At 44.0% G+C, this 24,879-nt stretch overlaps 1 protein-coding gene across 1 annotated transcript in view; it reads left to right on the forward strand.

The window, feature by feature from the left end:
- The window catches only part of PDZK1 (PDZ domain containing 1), a 44,783-nt gene that overhangs the window by 5,566 nt on the left and 14,338 nt on the right, over positions 1-24,879 (forward strand). The window contains exons 2-6 of the mRNA XM_029945988.1: positions 12,443-12,654; positions 13,332-13,581; positions 15,222-15,358; positions 16,184-16,379; positions 18,740-18,936. Of these exons, the coding sequence (XP_029801848.1) occupies positions 12,445-12,654; positions 13,332-13,581; positions 15,222-15,358; positions 16,184-16,379; positions 18,740-18,936 (990 nt within the window). The 5' untranslated portion in view covers positions 12,443-12,444. The remainder of the gene's footprint in view (positions 1-12,442; positions 12,655-13,331; positions 13,582-15,221; positions 15,359-16,183; positions 16,380-18,739; positions 18,937-24,879) is intronic.

The raw sequence follows: 24,879 nt of genomic DNA on the forward strand, positions 1-24,879 counted from the left end.
CCACACGGGCACAAGGGGGGACATGTCTGCTCAGGCTTCCTGGGGATGCCGCCACTGCCTCCTTGCTGGAGGACAAGGGTTTTCTAGACCAGCAAGGAATTCAGTGCAAAGCAAGTAGCATTCGGGTCAAACATTACGCTGGGCTCCTGCCGTCTCTTCCCGTCATGCCTTGATGAAACAGACATAATTTACTTTTTTGGTACATCCTGGTTATACAACCAACTAGCCATCCATGGTCACGATTCCTAGGGTTAAACATTATTCACCTGCTGTCTTGCAGAGGCGTTGTTTAGTTTTTTTTTTTTTTTTGGCTCTGGTGTTGGTTACATAAGTGCTTTGTGAGGAGGGGCTATGTTTTCTTTGTGGTCTGGAACTCACTGCACCCCTGGTTCCCAATGATGCGGGGCAACGGCACTGGATCCAGAGTGTTCGTGGGTCTCGGTTGCAGGGTACTGCATTATTGTAGAATAATCTGATCGTGTCCTCAACACGAGACAGTCTCTGGGCCCCTTCTTTGTTCACGAAGTCATTGCACCTGGCTAGCAACATTACACCAGCGACAGCCCTCTTTTTTTTCTTAATTTTTTTTTAATGTTTTATTTATTTTTGATACAGAGAGATAGAGCATGAGAGGGGGAGGGGCAGAGAGAGAAGGAGACACAGAACCAGAAGCAGGCTCCAGGCTCTGAGCTAGCTGTTAGCACAGTGCCCGACGCGGGGCTCGAACCCACGAATGTGAGATCTGACCTGAGCCGAAGCCGGGGACTTAACCGACTGAGCCACCCAGGCGCCCCTACAGCCCTCTTCTGTTGTTCTGCCTCCAAATAGAATGCAGTTCCTCCTACATCCTTTCTCTAATCTTCTGGAAAGTCAGTGATGCTACCTGGCAGGTGAGCCTTAGCCACTAGTTACTCCTTGGCCACAATGATCCACACCTGGGGCAGCTTTCTGTAAATTAGGTCTTGCTTCCTTCATTGCATCTTCTCTACCCTTGTCCATTCCTCAGCCTCTGTGCTGTTATCTTGTGTGCATCTGTTAGAGCTCATCTGCTTCAGGTGGTGGGACCGCTGGCCCACTTAGCTTTGAAGTTTCATAAAATTCCCTGGCGCTTTATATTTCCTTGATATATGGTCTTTGGTTCTATTTTTGTAATTGCCTGGCTTTCAGACTTGCATGAAACTTCCAGGTTCTGAGGAATCTGAATTCATGATTTATGCTTTATTCCAAGAGGAGCAGAATCCTTAGCCCTGACTTCCCGACAGCTGAAGCTAACTTTGCAGAGTGGGTGTGCAGGTCACGGATGGAGACTCACTGGCCTGCTAGCCAAGGGGCCGGCATGTCCCCAGCCCATCCCTTCTCATCTGCTTCAAAAAGAAAATGGGAAACACTGCTCAAATATTCTCACAGAGGAAGGGGCACCCAGGGCAAAAGGGCTCCCACGAGAGGACAGGGAAAGCGATGGACATGACTGGCCTGTGCTCCAGATACTCTACATGTTCTGTCTTAAGTCATCTTCGCCAAGTCCGTATGCATTTCCTATTCTAGGTACGCTTCGGTCTTTCAAAATTAGGGAAGTCACTCATCCATGTTCTTGCAGTTAGGAAGTGGCAACACTGGGATTAAAAACTGGGTTATATTTAAAGCTCTTGTTCTTACTAATGTCCTTTGTCCAGACTTGTGATGTGGGAAGATGGAAATAAAAATATAAATTCCCGGGGCACCTGGGTTGCTCATTCCGTTAAGCATCTGACTTTGGCTCAGGTCATGATCTCATGGGTTTTGTGAGTTCTAGTCCCACGTCAGGCTCTGTGCTGAGAGCTCAGAGCCTAGAGCCTCCTTCAGATTCTGTTTCCCTCTTTCCCTGTTCCTCCCCTGCTCACACTCCGTCTCTCTCTCAAGAATAAACTAACATTGAAAAAAAATTTTTAAATACAAATTCCCTTATCACCCACATACCTAGACATTTCTTTTAGACTTTTCATGTCTAGAAATTACTCTGTTCTCAGGGTCTTTTTAAAAAAATCTTTTTTACTTCTTTATTTTGAAAGAGAAAGAGAGCAGGGGAGGAGCAGAGAGAGGGAGGGAGAGAATCCCAAGCTGGCCCCATGTTCAGTGCTGAGCCCAACGTGGGTTTCGGTCTTGTGATTGTGAGATCATGACCTGAGACGAAATCAAGACTTGGACCCTCAATCTGTGGAGTGGCCCCTGTTCTAGAGATCTTTTAAGATGACTTTTCTGTGCTGGCCCCTTAATCTTTAGAAGTACGTCTTCAGTGCTTCCTTCCTTCTCCTCATTCATCCTGCTGGGCCAGTCCCGGATGCACTTCCTCTCTCCAGCCCTGCCCTGGCTTCTCTTCCCTGCCAGTTCACACTGGTCTCCCGTTCCTGCTCTGTGCTCCTTGTAAGTGTAGAAATCCTCATATTCTAGCCCTCTGTTTTTTACATATGTCACACCTCAACTTAGGGTAAAAGTTACCACTTTCTCCTATTCTTTTCTTTTAAACTTTCTTTAAAATCCAAGTTAGTTAACATATAGTGTAATAATGGTTTCAGGAGTAGAAGTTAGTGTCTCCTTCTATTCTTGATGGACCCTGTGGTGAGAAAAAGCCATTGAGAAACCGTTCTTATTGGTCTCCTATAAATTAATAAAATTGACCTATCTATCTGAGGGGAAAAAAATTAACCTAAGTTGTTTCTCAGAATATCTCATTTATTTATTTTAGTTTTATTTTTTTAATGTTTTATTTATTTTTGATACAGAGAGAGACAGAGCATGAGAGGGGGAGGGGCAGAGAGAGAGGGAGACACAGAACCGGAAGCAGGCTCCAGGCTCTGAGCTAGCTGTCAGCACAGAGCCTGACGTGGGGCTTGAACCCACGAACGTGAGATCTGACCTGAGCCGAAGTCGGAGGCTTAACCGACTGAGCCACCCAGGCACCCCCAGAGTATCTCAGTTAATTTGACGGCTCATCGTAGCGAAACAGTGCTGTGGCTATTGGAAATCATTTTGGCCAGTGGTTATACACTGCCAGCGCAGGGTCTTGAGGCTGTGAGTTTACCTGGAGTTTCTTAAAAAATTAGAAATAGCTCTCAGGTGTTTATAATGGGGACATTCTGCATAAATCTGGATTTCCAGATTCTCTTGAGAAATTGGCAGTTCCGGCATTCTGGGTTCCGATTTCCTCAGGGCAGCTGTCTTTCCCTGTTAAATAGCAGCTAATCCACAGGCCTCTCCAGGCCAGCCTCCGTGATTTGTCAGTTTGGACCCATGGATGTTTGGTCCGTGTTCCCAAAGATCCTCATTTGTCTCAGCTACTTTGCAGGAGAGTTTGAAGTTCAGGTAAGTGACCTTATTTTCCTCTTTATCTCATTTTTTTAAACTTCCGACCCAGTGGATATATTTCATCCCATCGAAGTTAAACCCATTTCCTGTACTCCCCATGTCCTGGCTTGATACACCAACATGCTGCTCATTTTCTTCCCATTAAAAATAGAACCATCAACCCTGCTTTCTCCCCAGGTTGCTCTCTCGATTCTCTTCATCATCCCTTTCAAGCTGAGTCTGTATTCATTGCCCCTGTTATTTGCAATTTTCTTCCTTTTCAGGCCCTCTCCATCCTGGGCTTCCATTTTATTTATTTATTTGTTTGTTTGTTTATTTTAAGTTTATTTATTTTTGGGGCACCTGGGTGGCTCAGCCGGTTAAGCCTCCGACTTCGGCTCAGGTCAGATCTCACGTTCGTGGGTTCGAGCCCCGCGTCAGGCTCTGTGCTGACAGCTAGCTCAGGGCCTGGAGCCTGCTTCTCGTTCTGTGTCTCCTTCTCTCTCTGCCCCTCCCCCTCTCATGCTCTGTCTCTGTCTGTATCAAAAATAAATAAAACATTAAAAAAATAAGGTTTATTTATTTTGAGAGAGAGAGGGCACACACGGGTGAGGGGCAGAGAGAGAGGGAGACTGGGAATTCCCAAGCAGGCTCCATGCTGTCAGCACAGAGCCTGACTCGGGGCTCACGCCCCCTGAGGCGCAAGATCTTGACCTGAGCCGAAATGAAGAGTCAGATGTTTAACTGACTAAGTCATGCAGGCACCTCTTGGACTTCCACGTTCTAAGCCCGGTGACATTTTCTGTTCTCATTCTCTTTACCGGTTGACATCACTTTGCATTGATAATTCTCTTTTAATTCTTGAAATTAACTCTTGAAATTCTTCTTTTAGTTTTGTCTACACTGTAAAATCTTGGCCTTCCTCACCCTGTGATCTCATTTAAACTTCATGATCTCTTTGTAAACTCCAGTCTCCAAATAAAATCACCTTGAGGGGTAAGACTTCAACATAAGAATTTGGGGAGGGACCCAGTTCAGTACATAACAGAGGGGAGTCTGGGGCTTGAAGTAGGAAAGGCATCACAGTTGGATCATAGGAAAAACCGAGCTAAGGTAATAAATCCGGGAAACAAATGGCCTTTATGGAGGAGCAGATAGAAAGAGAAGGTGACAGCAGAATTGGGGCCACCTTGCAGCTCAGAACTGAGAGGGGCCCAAAGCACAGCTGTGTTCAATAGAGCTGTGGCCTTGAAAGACTTGACAGCGCGTGAACACCGCCGCCCCCCCCATTAGCCTCGGCCCCTCCTTGTGAGGGAAAACCACAACCCAGCTGGTGTGAGAGAGGTCAGCAGAGGTGAGGGGGAGGAACAGGGGCCCCTGACGCCCCCTGACACCTGCAGGCCTGTTGCACCTGTCCTCTGGGCAGAGTCGGGGGTAAATATGTACTGTGGACACCTGTGCTGTTGAAACCATCTGTTTGTGGCCACCTCTGCCTGCGGAAATCTGAGGGAACAGGACTGAAGAATTGATGCAATCTGTCACTTAGTCCTTGCTGTCGCTCCTCTAGTGCTGTTACCTTCATTCTGCTCTCACAGCTGCAGTGCTGGGTCAGGGCCTGCCTGTGAGTGGGATGGTCACAAAAGCCCATTACGTGGCCTCCAGTTCACCCCACCTGCTATTCTTGGAGCCCAGCTCTGAGCCTGCCCTTCCCCTGCCTGCGGTGGGACCTGCTGACCACCACACTAAGGCCAGATCCTTAGTCTAATGTGTAACAGAAAGACAAATTGGGTGTCCTTTAGTCACGTTGGGTTTTTAACTCTTCTTTGGCCATATCTGACCACATTCCCCCTTCCACGCCTGATGTCCACATCATTCTCAGTGCTTAGAATGTTCTCTTCCTACTTCCCTACCTGCCGAAATCCTACCTATCCATTGTCAAGGTCTACCTCAAGTCCTACCTAATCTGCAAAGCTTTCCTGAATTTGTCCCGCACTGTAGGTCTTATGGCATTTAGACTTTGCTCATAGAGGTAGCTCTTTTTGTACTAAAACTTTTCCTTTGCCCCTGTTCAACTATAAAAGTCCCTTGAGAATAGAGGTGGTGTTTTAATTTTATCCCATCAGCCATTTGAGTATTTTGCATTTTTAAAAAATATTTCTGAGAGAGAGCGAGCACACATACACGAGCAGCAGAAGGATAGAGAGAGGAAAGACTGGCAAGCAGTTTCTGCACAGTCAGCACGGAGCCCAACACGTGGCTCAAACATAGGAGCCGTAAGCTCCTGACCTGAGCCCAAATCAAGAGCCAGACGTTTAACCCACTGAGTCCCCCAGGTGCCCCTAAGTGTCAGGCGAACAAGGGTTACACGGACAAATGAAATCAGAGTCCTATGTCTTCTTGATGTGCAGTAGGAAGTTGAAGAATCTTTGTTCATGATCCTCGGTAGACTTCCCCTACTCCAGTCTGCGAACTGGAGAAACTGAGGAGGGGAAAGTGGTTGGTAGGGAACAAGAAACTGAGATAGAGCCAGCACCTTCCACTCTGGCTCAGGGGTTCACGGGACAACTGGTAGAACCACAGGATGCTGGCAGGGCCTCAGACAGAAATGAAGCTTGAGGCTCTACCCACAGGTGCTGGAAAGAGGCATGGCTTCTGCTTTTAAGGTTAGTTAGATTTCGGGAGTGGGGAGTGGCCCCAAAGACTTAACTTATAAAGACCACACGGGAGCCATTCAAAGTGGTTTGCACCTGCTTGATTCTGTTTGCCTGACTCAGAACTGGAACTTGGGGAGGGAGGCACAAGACACAAGCTTCAGGTCACCACAAACCCCTATATTGTTGGCCAAGGTGTTGACTATGGTCAGAGCTAGATCCTGAGGACTGCACACAGTGGCCAGGGCCTCTCCTAACCCAGATGCCCCCTTGGTTTCTCATGTTGAGTAAAGGTGAGCTTGAGGGGGGCTGTTAATAGTTCACCCAACCTTGACATTTTTCTCTGACCCATGAGGGTGTTGTCTCAAGACTGGGGAAAAGAAGTGGGAGTTTGGAGCAGCAAGGGCTAGTTTTAAGCACTAGTTTCTTAAATTAGCAGGGAGTTTTTTTTTTTTCTTAAAAATTTTTATGTCTTTATTTTATTTTGAGAGACAGAGACAGAGAGTGAGTGGAGGAGGGGCAGAGAGAGAGGGAGACACAGGATCTGAAGCAGGCTCCAATCTCTGAGCTGTCAGCACAGACCTGATACAGGGCTCAAACCCATGAACCCTGAGATCATGACCTGGGCCAAAGTTGGACCCCTAAATGACCGAGCCATCCAGGCGTCCCTGTTAGCAGGGAGTTCTAACAATGCTTATGTTCAGGTTTCAAGCCTGGAGAGTGAGTCAGTAGATCTGAGGTGAGGCGTAAACCTCGGTTTTTATAAATCTCTATGGGTGATTCTGGGGGCCAACTAGGGTTAAGAATTCAACCTGTAAGGCGCTTGTGAGGATTCAGTGAGGTTCTGTACATGACTGACACATAGTGAGTTTTCAAATGGCAGAGTGATTTATTATTGCATCATCTGAAGGTCTATAGATTTATATTCTTTCAACGAAGTAGATCTATTCACTCAGATGAAAGCAGATGGTGCCTCTGGGCATGAGTGGGCAACTCCTAGGATTGAGGAGATGAATGAAGGTCCTATAATTCTTGCTTTCTTTCTCTTTTCCAGGAGCTGTCCTTTCTTTTCCCTCCTCAGAAGACTTTGATCTCCTGACTTGTGTTTTATCTGCTCTTTAGCAACTTCAGGATTCCTTTACAAAATACCTGGACACTGACAGGAGTTAGACCACTAATTGCTTTGGAGTAGGGCATGCTCCGGAGAGCCCCATGGTCACTTTTGTATTGGGAAATGCTTTGCGTTCTTGTCAGGCTCCCACTGACCCTGAGACTCTCAAATATTTCTTAGGAGATCATGGATTTTTGGTGAGCTAAGTGGCTTTAAGATACCTTCACTCCCACCCCTGTTTCCTGCACTGGGTAGGCTTATGAGCATTCATGTCTATGATAGTTTTGTTTTAATTTAATTTTTAAAGAGAGCATGAGGAGGGGAGAGGTGCAGAGAGAGTGAGAGAGAATCTTAAGCAGGTTCGACACTTAGCACAGAGCTAATGTGGGGCTCGATCCCATTAACTTGGGATCATGACCAGAGCCAAAATCAGGAGTCCGATGCTTAAGGGACTGAGCTGCCCAGAGGCCCCTATGATAGTTTTTAATCAGAAATTTCCACATATAAGAATTATCTTAGAACAGAGAATGTTTTATTTTTAAATTTTTATCTTTTTTATAGTTTATGCACAGTGTTACATGGGTTTCAGGTGTATAACAGTAATTTGACAACTTTATGCTTTATGCAGTGTTCAAACGCAGCCACGTCAGTACCGCACAGAGCTGTCACAATACCATATTCTCTCTGCTGTAGCTTTCATCTCCACAACTTACTCATTCCGTAACAGGAAGCCACTGTCTCCCACTCCCCTTCCTCCCTTTTGCCCATTCCCCACCACCTCCCGTCTGGCAACAACCAGTTAGTTCTCTGTATTTATGGGCCTATTTCTGCCTTCTTCATTTTTTAGATTTTATGTATAACTGAAATCATATGGTATTTGTCTTTCTTTGACTCATTTCACTTACCATTATACCTTCTAGGTCCATTAATGTTGCTACTAATGGCAAGATCTGATTCTTTTTAGTATGTGTGCTGTTGAAGCTAGCACAAGATCTCATTCTTTTTTATGGCTGAGTAATATTCCATAATATTATACTTATATATATATAATGTATATATATTATATATACTTTCCATCTTCTTTATCCATTTGTCTATTGATAGGCATTTGGGTAACTTCCATGTCTTGGCTATTGTAAATAATGCTGCAATAAACACAGGGGTGCGCATGTCTTTTTGAATGAGTGTTTTTGTTTTCCTTGGGTGAATACCCAGTAGTGAGATGACTGGATCCTATGGTAGTTCTCTTTGTAATTTTTTGAGGAAACTCCATACTATTCGGCACAGAAGCTGTACTAATTTACATTCCCCCCGATAGTGCACAAGCGTCCCTTTTTCTCCACATCCTCGCCAGTACTTTTTATTTCTTTTTGTTACTGGCCATTCTGAGAGGTATAATGTGACACCTCTTGTGGTTCTGACTTACATTTCGCTGACGATGAGTGATATTGAGCATCTTTTCATGTGTTCTGTTGGCCATCTAAATGTCGTCTTCAGAAAAATGTTTATTCAGGTACTCTGCTCATTTAAAAAAATCAAAATTTTTTTCCTTTTGTTTTGTTTTTGTAGAACAGGGAACTTTTTGATGTGCAGGGTGACAAGAAAGGCACACTTCACTACAGGCCCCGTCAACATTGAGCTCGGCTGAGCGGAGTCTCCCTGCTTCTCCGGCCGGCTCTGCTGAGGAGAGCCCCAAACACACAAACTGAGGGAAAATGAGCTGGCTTCTGAGCCTTGGCCAGCGAAGTTGAGCTCTTCTGGCTTTTTGGGTCTGGTTTATGTAGAGCATGACACCTCAGGAATAGTTCCCAGCTCAGACTTCTCCTCTGTACCCAGGCTGCTGGTGAGGGGGTGTCGACTCAGGATCAGAGATGGGCCCATGTTGATGGCTGTCGGGGAGGTGAGAGCCTTTGGCCTGCTTTGAGCTCAGAGTCCTATGGGTCCCACCAGCTATTTCTTAAGTGCGGAAAATAGCCCAGGGGTATCAACTCTTTCTTCTCTGGCCACATCCAGAGGTCCTGCGTGCCCTCCTCTGTCGTCATTGCCTTGCCTTCCCAACTTCTAAAATATTATTCTCTTTCCTGGTAGCAGTAATCTACTCCTTTTCAAAGAAGGTGGTGTCTAAAGGTATGATTAATAATTAAGATTGGTTGAAAAAAAATCTCTGGCTCTCAGCCCTGAGTCCCTCCTGTCCACCAGCCAGCACTTCTCTTGCCCACAGACAGGCAACCATGCTGCCAAGAATGGACTTTCTTCCCAGAGTTCAGAAATGGATATGGCTTTCTTTTACTTCTAGTATTTTATTTTGGCTTTGTGAACTGGGGAATAAAGCCTGTTTATGATGTAATGGGCCTCGGCTTTGGATGACTGCTGATACGGCACTATAGAAATCCACATGCCTCCACTAGTTAAATACTCGCCCACCATAGGCATCGGATCTGGATTTTCTCAGGAAGCGGAAGTCGAGATGGGTGCTGAAGAAATGGGAATGAGTACCCTTAAATATAAAGCTCCTTCCTCTTAGGCCTTGTGATCCAGAGTCCCAGACATCCTTATCACAGAGCAGCAAAAGTCTTGCTAAAGTCATGGATCCCAGCCCTGACTCAGGGGCCCGTGTAATACAGGATGCAGACTAGCCAGACCCAGGACTGGAGCTGGACCGGAGCCCAGCCCCTTTGACTCCTAGCCGAACACTCTCTCAACAAGAGGGCAGAGGAAATAGGTTTAGGGTTCCAAGTGTTGAATGGAAGGCCTGGCTTTTGGGGTTTTGATCTGTTTTTCTCTGCTGCTGTGATTGAAGGTGTTGCATATTTCATAAGTGTGGTGTGGGCATCAGCATTAATCCTTCAACGGCTGGTCGACCAGTGGGGAGGGCTGACTTGGCGGCAGGAGGCCATAGGGCCCATACAGCGCGTGAGGCTTCAAAGACACAAGTGCAGATCTGAGTGATTGCTGTCTAGCTGTTTGAAAAACTTCCACCAAACAACAAACAGCTTGGAATTTTGCCAAGGAACAGCAATTTGTCTCTTTTTGTGTGTTGAGCTTTTGGGTCTCCACTGAGACCCGGGAAAACATTGCCTCTTACCCCCTCCCCAAACGCAAGGAGGTTTCACTTTCTATCCTTGCAGACCAGCAGAGAATGAGATTATGACCTGTGGCTGACACACAGGGTGCGAGGTCACTGACTTGTCGGGGTGGGAGCCTGAGAAACAAGCACGCGTGTGCTGATCACAAACAGCCTCCTCTTCTGATGAAAATGCACCATCGAATGGCCTTTATTTTGATTATAAGGACTTGCTGCAGATTTTGAAGGATTTAGTTGAGGTTTGCCTACCATCACTCCCAAAGTTCAGAGGGCTCTGGTCCTCCCCCCACCCCCCGACTTTTCAGCTCTATGAAACTGAAAGTGGAGAGGGATCTAGAGGTTGAGTTTGGCCATCGATGTGGATTCAGGCTGCAAAAGGGAACGGATACTTGCAGGCCAGATGCTCAGCAGAAAGCAAAGTAAAGGCTCAGGGAGCCCAGGTGCCTGCACGGGTGGTGCCCCCCCTTTGGAGCTGCCCAGTCCCTCCTGACACCCCCCTTCCCAAGGCGGTGTCTTCCTGGCAGTGGGTCCTGCTATGAGCCAGGGCCCCGAAGCTCCCCCAGGGGTGGCCAATGACCATACTACTATGGCTCTACTTTTCTCTTCGCTGGAGACACAGCGGGGAGGGTGCAGGCTCCTGGCCCTTGGTGAGAGATCACTTGGAACAGTGTGTATTTGCTTGCTGTCTTGGCTGCTGAGTCACTGGAGCCACCGGCGGCATGGCCACCAGAGTCCACTAGGACCCTCTGCAATGGCCAAGCTGTCGGGCAGTGGGAGGCTTTCGGCCAGGTTTGAACTCTATCTCTGGGGGCACGAAGGTCAGAGATAGCTATCTGGAGTCACTATACAGGGTAGCCTCTGAGGAGCCTGGAGCACTTTGCTGTCTCTCCTCCCCCGACTCCTGACAGGTCATCTGTTCCTGTACCTCCAGGAGGGAAAAGACAGATGGTTTCTTCTCTGATCTACTGGCAGGGGACTGGGACGAGCTGAGCATGAGGCTTGTGCTGCAGGCAGCGTGACCTCAGCTTCCAGCCTTCTGCTCCTGGGTCTCTGCCGGGCACCAGGCGATCTAGCTTCTGTTCTTAGTCTCCTGTGGAAGAAAATGCTTACACTAGGAGGGATGGATGGTACTGGCGGGAGCCATCCTCGCACGAACCGGGTGCCAAAGCCCCGGCTGGTGGTTTTCCTCCTTGTCCTTTCTTCCTCCTGTGGCTCACGGCCTTGCTCCAGCAATGGGGCAAAAGGGAGAGTGGGGTGGATGGGAATGGAAGCTGCTTCAAGCAGGAGAATGTGACCTCTGGCCCAGCCACAGGAATCTTTTCTCTGTGGGGCAGTCCTACTCTGCTCTGACTAAAACTTCAGGATCCTGATTTTCTGTCTCCTCTCCAGCTCTGAGGTCTCTGTTTTTCAGTCGTTTGAGGTCTTCCTGATCCTGTCCTACTTCACCTGACTCCCACTGGTCCAGGTGTTGGGAAAGGCATTTTTCCCAGGAAGCCATTCTTAATTCTACCCATCCCATTCCCTGCTCCCAGCACTCTGTTATATTCCCTTATCACTCCGTTCTTACCTAGCACATCCCTCACCACGCGTAGTTGCAAAAATGTTCTCCTCTCTATGAGAGGCAAAGTAAAGGTCTGTGTTGTCCACAGATTTATCCTTAAGGCCTCGTACTTGGGAGGCTCTTTAAATATTTGAATGAAAGTGGGCTTATATTTTCTTCCTTTTTTAAAAAAAATTATTTATTTTGAGAGATAGCAAGTGAGCAAGCATGAGTGGAGGAGGGACAGAGAAAGAGAGAGAGACAGAATCCCGAACAGATTCCATGCCATCAGCACAGAGCTCTATGTGGGGCTCAATCTCACAAACTGTGAGATCATGACTTGACTGGAATCAAGAGTTGGACGCTTAACCAACTGAGCCACTCAGGTGCCCTGGGCTTATATTTTCTTAAAAGATTTAGGTCAGATAGTAAACCTACTTTCTTTAGGTCAGGAGACAGACAGGAATTTGGTTTTGGAGCTATTGAAACTGAAAAATTTATGTCTGGGACCCAGCCAAGTACATGGGTCTGAAACTCAAGTAAAAAGGTCATCCTTGGGGAAATCGATTTGGAAATCATTGGCAGATCCGGGAGGGTGGCCTCCTAACCTTCAGTGTTGCTACAGTCTAGATTTGGTGTGATTAGAAGAGTAGAATTGTGGGAGATGGAGCACACGGTTCTCTGTCCAAGGAGATTTTCTGTCCCCTGGGTTTATCCAATTTTTTTCATCACAGAAATGGCCTCCACCTTCCACCCTCGAGAATGTGAGCTGTCTAAACAAGAAGGACAAAGCTATGGCTTCTTCCTGCGAATTGAGAAGGACACTGATGGCCACCTGGTGCGGGTGGTCGAGAAGGGTAGCCCAGCAGAGAAGGCGGGCCTCAAGGATGGAGATCGAGTTCTTAGGATCAATGGTGTCTTTGTGGATAAGGAAGAGCATATGCAGGTGAAAGGGACATTTAGGGTTCTTCTTCTAGGATCTCTTTAGCTCCCATATCTCTGCTGATTAGGGGTCAGCAGAGGTTTCCCGGCTGCCACTAGCAAGGCAGACACCATTATTGGTTGTATTTTCCGCCCGTTAATCAAGTCTCCTCCAAATTAGCTGAGAACTGTAATATGATTCCTAGATCGAATAGTATCAGAGCTAATAGGCATTGTGTTTGCTCTAGGCTAGGAACTATGCTAGGCAACTTCATAATCATGATTTTGTTGGGCCTTTATCACAACCCATGAGGTACGTATCACCACTTCACTGATGAGGGTGCAGAGGCTCAGGTGACTTGCTACTGTGCTGATGCAGTGAACGTGTGGGAGGGTCTGACCTCACCCCATGTCGGCCTGCCTCCTAGTGCACGCTCCATCCATTACACCACGCTGTTTCCATTGGCCTGGCTGGGATGGGGACCCCCTAGGTTCTAATGGTGTTAGAGCCCCATCCCCTCTAGTCTACACCTGGATCTTGGGAGGGATGAGGTGAAGATGGCTGGGCATTATCTGCTGACTGTTTGAGCTTCAGGGATCAGAATTCTAAATCTCCAGATCTAGAGAATGACCCAGATTGTGAGCATCCCCTGTAGTGGCTGATAGGATTCTTGATTAAGGTTCTCTTTTTCCTCCTCCTAGGTGGTGGATCTGGTCAGAAAGAGTGGGAATTCAGTGACTTTACTAGTCCTGGATGGGGATTCCTATGAGAAGGCCATGAAAAAACGGGTGGACCTGAAAGAGTTGGGTCAAAGTCAGAAGGAGTCGGGTTTGAATGATAAGAAACTGGCCCCTGTGGTGAACGAAGGAGCAGAGACTTGGACCCAGCCACGACTCTGCTACCTGGTGAAGGAGGGGAGCAGCTATGGCTTCTCTCTGAAAACTGTCCAAGGTGAGCTTGAGGGTGGGATTTCCAGAAGAAAGATATTGTTATTGGCTAATGATTTTCTTGATGAGCTTTTCAGATGCCATGGCTATCTAATTGTAGCTCCTCCCCTCCCCCTTCCCCAACCCTTCCCCTGCTTTGACAATTGTGCAACAAGGGATCCAGACCCTGGACCCAGTGTGGGGTGATGAGGGGCTCTGGGCACTCCCGTCCCCCTAGTACTAGGCTGAACCTTTAGGCCAGAGTGTTAGAGGGCTGATGCTTCTTTGTTAGTTTTTCCTAGCTTCCTTAGGGTGAGGGAGGAGGGTAGAAGGGGGAATAAAAGGCAAGAAAAAGGAGATTTCTCATAATAGCTACTTTTGAATAAGGATGCTATCTTTTCACTTCAAGTGCCCAGGTGATCATGCATTCAACAAATTCTTGAGGACCTGTTGATGTCCCAGACACCATTCTAGTTGCTGGGAATTCTATTAAAAATCTCACCCTCCTATGACATTTAAATAGTACCGTCTCAGCTGTGGCCCAGCCTTAACTGCTCTGAGGTACATCCCTGACCTCTGAGAAGTTCATAGTGGTTTGAAAATTACTGACCACCAGAAAGTACTAGAAGCTCTGTTTGTAGAATTTCAGAGATGTAGACTGTGCAGTTGACCATGGTTCTGTAATGGTGTCCCTGGGATTTAGGCTGGGGCTATACACACTATTTGTTCCACCTTGAATTTGCTCCTCCCATGTTCTTTCTGATACTGGAGAAGCACTGGTCATGATTGGGTAAGTGATAAAGAACAGACCAATAGTAAAAATAAAGTTGTTTCCAAAGCCTACTTAACCTATAGCAAGAGATATAAACTAGGTATAAGAGATATTTCTCAAATTTGTCCACTATTAAACATAATGGTGTAGGTGGTCAAGGGAAGCCTGGCATTTCTTAGAAGTCCATTATCAGCAGAATGGTAAAAAAAAATTATCATAATTCAGATTCATTTGGCCCTTGTGCTAGTGAACATAATGAATGGTTTAAATTAGCGTCATGAAGAAAATGTCTTCTCCATGACTAATATATAACAAGAGAAATTGTAATGGGAGAAATTTTAAGGCAGCAATTTATACTGTTATTCCTTACAAGTGATTTATTTGACCATTATGAAGCTGCCCTTTGCCTAGTTTGAAATATTAATATCTTGAAAGAGTTGATATTATTTCTATATCTATATCATTTCTATATCTAGCTGCCTTCTGTGGCTCTGTCCTCCTGGGCTTGCGTCAGTAAGATTTAGTGACCTCACTGGTATGTGATGGTTGGTGACAGTACTAATTAAAGAGGACAGAATGGAACAGATGGCTTCTAATTCCACAAAGTGAAGAGCAGCAGTATGACACAGTGCTACAGCGTTCAACAGGCCACTGCCACCTGAGAGCCCTTCCTTGCGTTTTATTGGTCACAGAAATTCTGTTCAAATCAACAAAACCCAACAGAGCTCCTAGCTTTGTGCTAGGAGCTATAATTGTAATTCTAGATCAGAAGGCAAAGTCTGTTTGAGTTAGCCTTAAAATTGGAAGTTGTAATTTTACGTTATTGGGAGAAAACCCCTTATTGTTGGCCTTTCTGTGTGATGGAGTTGTAATGCTGGTCCGCCCCCTTGCAGGTAAAAAGGGAGTGTACATGACTGATATAACCCCTCAAGGTGTGGCTATGAAAGCTGGTGTCCTGGCTGGCGATCACTTGATTGAAGTAAATGGAGAGAATGTGGAAGACGCCAGCCATGACGAAGTGGTTGCAAAGGTATAGCCCAAAGGAGCGCTTTTCTTACCTTTCACTCTACTCTTCTTGGAAGTGGCAGGGAGACAGGAATGGTAGTTTATGATGAAAGGAAAAGAATGATGGGATGTTCATCCTTTGTATTAAGAGTGAATAGACTCACTAGTGGTGTCAGCGGTGTTAGCACAGGTTTTGGAACAAGGCTAGTTTCATGTTATTTCAAAGAAAAGTGTTCTAAAGAACTGAACTTTATCTTTTGGATCGTATTTGTACCTGATTGGAAGCCCCCTCTGAATTTACAACAAATTCAGTGTTTTACTAGAATGTTTTAATTCAAGCCGGCACGTAACCAATGTGATGATGAATACAGAGCTACACGTGGCGGGTGTCGGAAGACCTCTCACCCCAAGTCTTATGTCCCAGCATGGGTCCATGACACATGGATTATACTCTCAGGTTTTCCTTTGAGTTCATGTGGAACTGTGAAAACTGACCAACTCCTCTGATAGAATCATTTTTTCACAGTAGACCTTTACTTTCTTTTCCAAACTCCTTCTCTAAACATAAGTACTTCTCTTAAGTACCTTTCTGGGTTTTCTGAACTCTAGCTCTAACTTGGGTTCAGTTAGCATCTGTGTGGGTGAGGTCATACTTAACAAGGGGAAAAACAACTGTGGAAGTGGAGATAGATAACTACCAGTGAGGTGGCAGGAACTAGTATTATAGTTGGGCCTTTCATTCCATATTTTCTGTTGAATCTAGAGAATGTGCGCCTCTGCACAGCCGTTCTCCTACTTCCCAGAGCCGTTCTGGGGGATCACAGTCGTCTTACTGTGTGTGCTGTTCCAGGTGAAGAGCTCTGGAGACCGCGTCATGTTCCTGCTGGTGGACAAGGAGACTGACAAGCTCCACACTGAGCAGAAGATCAAATTCAGGAGAGAGACCGCCAGTTTGAAACTGCTACCCCACCAGCCCCGGCTTGTGAAGATGAAGAAGGGAAGCAACGGCTATGGTTTCTACCTAAGGGCAGGCCCAGAACAGAAAGGTAAAGCACCAGAGGAGCAGAAAACTTGACAGCACAACTGTCTAATTCTTCATCCTAGGCTGACTCCAGAGTTCTGTTAAGCCCCCCAAATCCCTACCAGCTGCATGGGGGGACAGTAGGAGACTAGAAAGCATAGCTGGGTCGTTTCCCATGGGGGCCTGATGATGCGTATCTCAGGGTTTCCTTAGCAGAATGATAAAGCAGAATTTTGGATCTGGGCAGTTGTATGCTATAAATTTTCTCTCTGGGGAAAAGAAACAATAACAACAACAACCCTAATTTGTAGTATTTGCTGTTTCTTGTTTTTAAATTTCTTCTGGTGGTACAAATACTCCCATTACATCTGATTTCAAGGTACCAATGTGCTGTCACAGAATGCAAAGTTGAGAAGTATCAAAGAGAATTGGTTCTCACGAGCTTGTACGAGCCAGCTCCAGTCCGCCACTAGATCTGAGGCCGAGACGTGGGCTGGAATCTGGGAATCAAATAGAACCAGGAATCTTTCTGGTTCCTTGTAACTCAACAAGAAAAGAACTACAGTCCTTCTAGGGAAGCTCAGTATATAAAAGAATGCAAGTTCAGGCCATTTGCAAATTGTTTTCTTCCAGAAGTTGTTATTTTCTGTTCACTATGTATATTTGAATTAGTCAAATATTAATTTGATTCGTGTTATATGAAAGCATCTTCAGGGCCTTAGAGAATATCAGGTGGATCAAACAGGAATTCCCCAGTCAAGGAGCCTCCTATTTAGTAGAGGAGAAATAACACATATGGCCATAACTGAAAGTAGTTGTGAGGAGAACCTTAAAATGGGTTAGATAAAGTACTTTTGGAATTCAAGGTTGGAACACATTTTTCTTAAAGAGTACTGGAAGACCTCAGAGTAGAGATAGCACCTGAACTCAGGCTTTGTAGTATGAATAGAATTTGGACAAACAGATGGCATGCGGTCAACAAAGTCCATTCATTCCATGAGAATAGGACTGTGTGAACAAAGCAGGGAAACATGGGCACCGTTTGATTGGCATCTAACGTGTAGCACAGAAAACCATGCTAAAAAGATAGGTTGCAGAAAAATGATGAAGGACCTTTAATGCCAGGTTGAAGAGCTTAGACTTGGCTTTGTGGTTGATGGGGAGTTAAAAGTTTTTTCAATAGTGTGATAAGAAAAAATTAAGCCTACAGCACCGTGGGGGCTTTACACATCTCAAACAGAATCCTAATAATTCTACAAGAAGAATTTCTGAAGTTGAGGGCTTGGAGAAGATACCGTAATTATTATAAGGTCAAATAGTTGTGGTTTAACTGGGACCAAACTCAGGTCTGCTGAGTTCTAAAGCCTACGCTCATGCTGTTGCACCAGGGAATGACTTGGTCAGACATTGCTTCAAGAAGAATCTGAAGGCAGATCTGTATTGGGAAAGGCAGGGATTAGGGAGAGGGAGGGAAATTCATAACTGAAGGTAGGTAGAATTTGAGGCAGGGACTAATACCTCCTGCATTTAGGGTAGAGGAAGTGGAACCAGAGAAGAGGAGATGTGTCAAATACTAAGGTAGCATCAAAGGACCTAGCAGTTGATTAGAATATGGGGAGCGACACTGAGGAAGACTTGTTGCTAAATGGCAGTGACTGGGGTGCCGGTGCTCCCATGAACAGGTGACTGAGGGGAGCTTTGGGTGGGGGGTGATGGGCAGAGGTGACTTTTGTTTTGCAGATGTTACATTTGAGGGATCAATGGGATACTTAGTTGGAGATGCCCAGCAGCTAGCTGGAAACGTAAAACTGGAGCTTGTTAAAACAGTGGGAGGGACAACAGAAAGCAGTGTGAGAGATCTGACAGCCTCTGGTAAAGACAGTTCAAGTCAGAAGAGGAAGGACGAAGGCTAAAGACACATCCCTGAGGCACGCACACAAACGCATTCAAAGTCGAATGCACCCGATTGCTACTAAAATGCCAGCATGGGTTTCCTACGCTCTGAGTTCTTTGGTTTTGTTCTTTATTCTTTCAACCCCCCTTTTAATGGCTTAGCTTCTACATAGGATGTATGGAAAGGGACTTCCTGGGAACGAGCTGGCTGCTAATGCTTAGCATGTTATTTTGTCAAGATGAAGTCCCAGACACTTTTAATAACATGACTTTTTTCCTTAAGAGCCTTTCATTGGTAATGGCCGAGTTTGTTCCTGGAGTGAGTTCTGGGCAGGGAATAAGGCTGGATAGGGTGCTTACAGGCTTTCTCAGATGCTGGTGGGAGGGGTAGTAGTTAACTTTATTTTATCAGACCCATGGGCTCCAGCAGAAATTCCACAGTTTAACTTAGGGATCCTTCTAATAATTTTACTTAATTTTTGGGGAGGGTAGGTCAAGTCATCAAGGACATAGATCCCGGAAGTCCAGCAGAGGAAGCTGGCTTGAAGAACAATGACCTGGTAGTCGCGGTCAACGGCGAGTCTGTGGAAACCCTGGATCATGACAGTGTGGTGGAAATGATTAGAAAGGGCGGAGATCAGACGTCGCTGCTGGTGGTAGACAAAGAGACGGACGACATGTATAGACTGGTAAATAATTCAAGGCCACATATTCATTCATCAAGGTTGGGTCCACTCCCTCAAGTCCTCAAACTTTGTCTAAGTTACTGCTTTGATTTTCAAACTGGAAAGGGTGTAACAATCATCATTAAGACTGCATTGAAGGTCAAGTTGGTAGAGATAAGAGAATGCCAAGTGGTTGGTACATGAGTTTTAAATCTTTAGATTCAAGATTTTGAAAGAATTTGCAAATGTAACTACAGAATTCCTCTTGCTGATCTGAGAAAAATCTATGAACTTTACCCTGCAAATAGGCAGATGTAGCCCTAACTTTCCCAAATAGGAAACAACTGGATTTTAAATTATAGACCAATAAATTCCATTAACCCCACATAAAAACCTAGAAGGGATTATTAAATTGCTTCTAAGCCCTTAGCAAGGGAATAGAAACATGGATTCACCAAGACTCACTAACCTTAGAGTCACACTAACTTTATTTGCTCTTAACTCTTATCACAATAGATGGTATCTGCAGGTCTTTTTTTTTTTTTAATAATTTTTGAATTTTATCACAAGGACTGAGGTTCTGCCTAGTTTAACAGACATTCAGGGGCCTTCTACGTACTATCTGACTTGCTAGGTGATGGTCACAAAGATGAATTTATTCTATGTGATATACAATAATGTCAGCATCCAAAGGTATATAAATGATAGAGAGGGATATGATAGAGGGTGGTATTAGTCCCTTTTTATAGATTAGCAATTTCTTACTCTATGTTTCATTTTTTAAGTCACTCACCTCATCCAGTATTTGAACCCAAGTTCTTTTGCCAGGTGTGGGGCTTCAATTCACGACCCTGAGAGATCAAGACCTGAGCTGAGATCAAGAGTTGGATGCTTAGTGACTGAGCCACCCAGACACCCCCGAACCTAGGTTCTTACTTCATTCTACCGCATTCCCTCTCAGCACATCTTGATTAGGTTTTTCAAGATACTTGTGTAAAGAAAATTGAAGAGTAAACTGGATGATAAAATGATTTGTGGATTTTAATTAGTTGTACAACCATGCCTGAAGAATAATTGATACCTGAACAATGTCAGTCTGCATAGAAATCTCCAATGGTATTCTGCTTATCTTGAGCAAGTTTATTATCAAATTTGGAAACATGGAAAACACTTAACATTCTTAAGTCATACAGATGGCTTAATGTGTTGATGGGTAATTGATTAATAAGAGATTATAATATTCAAAATATCCAGTTAGGATAGAAAGAATAAAAACTAATAAGTTTAAGTTTAAACAGGAATAAATTTCACATGCTAATTTAAAACTAAATTATATGAATACCAAATGGTGAGACCTAATTTGAGAACTATAAAAACAAAAGACCAGAAACCTGATGATATTCTACTGCCCTCACCCCAAAAAGGCAATTTAAAGTTACCTACACTTGGCTTTGGAGAGGATAATTGGTCAGACTAGTAATGTATTTTTGGGCAAGTTACCCTTCCTGTACTTGTTTCCTTAGTTGTAAAATGGGGATGCCTACTGTGAAGTGTGATCTGAGCTAATATTTAGAGTATTCAGAATAATGCGTGGCACATAGAAATGTGGTTTAAGTCAACGTCATGTCCAGTTCTGAGAACATGACTATAAGAAGTCCAGTATCGAGAAAGGTAGCTGGAGCAGACGTTCTAGAAATCACCATGTGAGTATTGAGCTTGAATAAGCATACACTTTTGGGGAGAAAAGGAGAATATCTTCAAGAATTCAAAAAGCTGGGGGCCCTGGGTGGCTCAGTTGGTTAAGCTTCTGACTTTGGCTCAGGTTATGATCTCAGGTTTGTGAGTTTGAGCCCTGCGTTGAGCCCTGCACTGACAGCTCAGAGCCTGGAGCCTGCTTCGGATTCTGTCTCCCTCTCTCTCTGCCTCGCCCCTCCCTGCTCATGCTCTGTCCCTCTCTTTAAAAAATAAACATAAAAATAAAAAAGGAATTCAAAAGGCTAAGTGGTAACTATGTAAGGTGACAGATATGTTAATTAACTTGATTGTGGTGATCACTTCACAGTGTGTATGTATATCAAACCACACTGTAGATACACCTTGAATGTATACGGTTTGTCAATCACACATTAATAAAGCTGGAAAAAACATGAAGCACACATTGACACACTTGGAAGTAGAAATAGATAATTCCACAATAATAGTTGGGAGACTCCTCATTCTCAATCTTGGATAGAGCCACCAGACAGAAGATAAGGAACTCAAGGACTTGAACCAAATTAACTAGATCTAACAAATACAGAGCACACTCTACCAGACAACAAAACACATTCTTTCTAAGTGCACATAGGACATTCTCTGGGATAAACCATATGTTAGACCACAGATTAAGTCACAATAACCAAAAGATGGAATCAACTCAAGTGTCCACTGACAGATGAATGGATTTTTAGAATGTGGTAAATATAGTGTGTGCATATATAGATGCATATAAAAGAATTCAGAAGGCTATTATGTGAGAAGTCCTTATTTTTGAGGTGTTCTATAGGGCATAGATCAACTAAATGGAGAATGTATAGGGAGCTAGCTTTTGGCTTAAGGACAGCTGAAGCTGCTAGGAGCAGTTCTCACTTATATTAGTGAGAACTTTGAAAAAGACACCCTCTCCATCTTCCTCCCCTTCCCTTCACCCCCTCTAAAGCAGGTTCTACACAGGGGTCAGTGGATCTTTGAGATATAACCATAAATGAAACGAACACCTAAACTGGTTCCTGGCACATACTAGGCACCCTGATATCTGAAAGTGAATAAAAACTCACTAAGTGTTTAATGTTACTGTACTTGTCCTCAGTATTAGCTGCTATGATCACATACAGTTGATTTGCCTTTGTGTAGTGATTTTATTTTATTAATTTTTATATAATTTATTATCAAATTGGATAACATACAGTATGTACAGTGTGCTCTTGGTTTTGGGGGTAGATTCATCACTTATATACAACACCCAGTGCTCATCGCAACAAGTGCCCTCCTTAATGGTCATCACCCATTTTCCTCTCTCCTCCAACCCCCATCAACCCTCAGTTTGTTCTCTGTATTTTAAGAGTCTCTTATGGTTTGCCTCCCTCCCTCTTTGTAACTATTTTCCCCTTCCCTTTCCCCATGGTCTTCTGTTAAGTTTCTCCTGTTCCACATATGAATGAAAACATGAAATCTGTCTGATTTCACTTAGCATAATATTTTCCAATTCCATCCACACTGCTGCAAATAGCAGGATTTCATTCTTTCTCATTGCCATGTAGTATTCCATTATATATATAAACCACATCTTTTTTATCCATTCATCAGTTGATGGACATTTAGGCTGTTGTTGAAAGCACTGCTATAAACATTGGGGTATATGTGCCCTTATGCATCAGCACTCCTGTAACCTTTGGATAAATTCCTAGTAGTGCTATTGCTGGGTTGTAGGGTAGTTCTATTTTTAATTTTTTGAGGAACTCCACACTGTTTTCCAGAATGGCTATACCAGTTTGTATTCCCACCAACAGTGCAAGAGGGTTCCCATTTCTCCACATCTGCACCAGCATCTATTATTTCCTGAGTTGTTAATTTTAGCCACTCTGACTGGCGTGAGGTGGTATCTCAGTGTGGTTCTGATTTGTATTTCCCTGATGCTGAGTGGGGTCGAGCATCTTTTCATGTGTCTGTTGGCCATCTGGATGTCCTCTTTGGAGAAGTGTCTGTTCATGTCTTCTGCCCATTTCTTCACAGGATTGTTTTCATGTATTGAGTTTGGTAAGTTCATTATAGATTTTGGATACTAACCCTTTATCTGATAAGTCATTTGCAAGTATCTTTTCCCATTCTGTCGGTTGCCTTTTGGTTTTGTTGATTATTTCCTTTGCGGTGCAGAAGCTTTTTATCTTGATGAGGTCCCAATAGTTCATTTTTGCTTTAAATACCCTTTCCTTTGGAGACATGATGAGAAAGAAATTGCTGTGGCTGAGGTCAAAGAGGTTGTTTTCTCCTCTAGGGATTTGATAGTTTCTCGTCTCACATGTAGGTCTTTCATCCATTTTGAGTTTATTTTTGTAAGGAAGTGATCTAGTTTCATTCTTCTGCATGTTACTGTCCAGTTCTCCCAGCACCATTTGCTAAAGAGACTGTCTTTTTTCTATTGGATACTCTTTCCTGCTTTGTCAAAGATTAGTAGGCTATACATTTGGGTCCAGTTCTGGGTTCTCTATTCCATTCCATTGGTCTATGTGTCTGTTTTTGTGCTAACACCATACTGTCTTGATGATTACAGCTAAAGTCTGGGATTGTGATGCCTCCTGCTTTGGATTTCTTTTTCAACATTATTTTGGCTATTCGGGGTCTTTTGTGGTTCCATGTGAATTTTAGGATTGTTTGTTCTAGCTTTGAGAAGAATGCTGATGCAATTTTGATTGGGATTGCATTGAATGTATAGATTGCTTTGGGTAGTATTGACATTTTAACAATATTTATGTTTTTCCATTTGTGTCTTCTTCAATTTTCTTCATAAGTTTTCTATAGTTTTCATCATACAGATCTTTTATATCTTTGGTTAGGTTTATTCCTAGGTATTTTATGGTTTTTGGTGCAATTGTAAATTCATTGTTGTTATTTCATTGTTGTTATATAGAAATGCATCCAATTTCTGTACATTGATTTTGTACCCTGTGACTTTGCTGAATTCATGGATCAGTTCTAGCAAGCCTTTTGGTGGAGTCTGTCAGGTTTTCCACATAGAGTATCATGTTGTCTGCGAAAAGTGGAAGTTTGAGTTCTTCTTTGCCAGTTTTGATGACTTGTATTTCATTTGTTGTCTGATTGCTGATGCTGGGACTTCCAGCACTGTGTTAAAGAACAGTGGTGAGAGTGGACATCCCTGTCGTGTTCCTGATCTCAGGGGGAAAGCTCTCAGTTTTTCCCCATTGAGGATGATATTAGCTGTGGGCTTTTCATAAATGGCTTTTATGATGTTTAGATATGTTCCTTCTATTCTGACTTTCTTGAGGGTCTTTATTAAGAAAGATGCTGTATTATGTCAAATGCTTTTTTCTGAATCTATTGACAGGATCATATGGTTCTTATCCTTTCTTTTATTAATGTGGTGTATCACATTGATTGCTTTGCGAAAATTGAACCAGCCCTGCAGCCCAGGAATGAATCCCACTTGATCATGGTGAATAATTCTTTCTATATGCTGTTGAATTCGACTTGCTAGTATCTCGTGGAGTATTTCTGCATCATGTTCACCAGGGATATTGGCCTGTAATTCTCCTTTTTTTGTGGGGTCTCTTTCTGGTTTGGGAATCAAGGTAATGCTGGCTGAACTTTCCACATCTTAAGGACAGAAAGATATGTGTAACATTTGCAAGTATATCGCTGTAAGGTCTGAAATGTAATTGAATTGGGTAACTACGAGGTTCTTGGCTACTCTTATTTAGAAAAGAAAATGTGGTTTTGTGGTTAGTAAGAGAGATGATAACCAGAGGACCCCAATCTAATTTTAGCCAGGCTTCTCAACAGCATGATTTGGGGGCAGAGCACACATTGTCCTCACTTTCAATTGCCTGATTTTCTACTCATTGCCTAATAAATGTCCTGAACACACATGGGCAGCAATTTAACTGCTGATCCAGGATCTTACCATATTCAAATCTACCTTTTTGATTCTCTCAATTAAATACCAGTCTACCAAGCTATTAATTCTATTAAAAAATAGTCATATGTTTCCTGTGCTATATGCCTCTTTTGTATTCAAGACCATCACCCACTCTTCTTCACATGGTTAGGGAGATGAGATGGATTAAAAGTATTTAAAGATGGTAAGGAGTTTGGCATAGCAGAAGTGTCAATTAATAACAAAATGAGTATAACAAATTAGGACATGTACTAAGATGGTGTGTACTTTCTCTGGCGTGTTTAAGGAGCTCTGAA

The sequence above is a fragment of the Suricata suricatta genome, chromosome 8, assembly GCF_006229205.1.
Source record: "Suricata suricatta isolate VVHF042 chromosome 8, meerkat_22Aug2017_6uvM2_HiC, whole genome shotgun sequence".
NCBI classification, from domain to species: Eukaryota; Metazoa; Chordata; class Mammalia; order Carnivora; family Herpestidae; genus Suricata; species Suricata suricatta.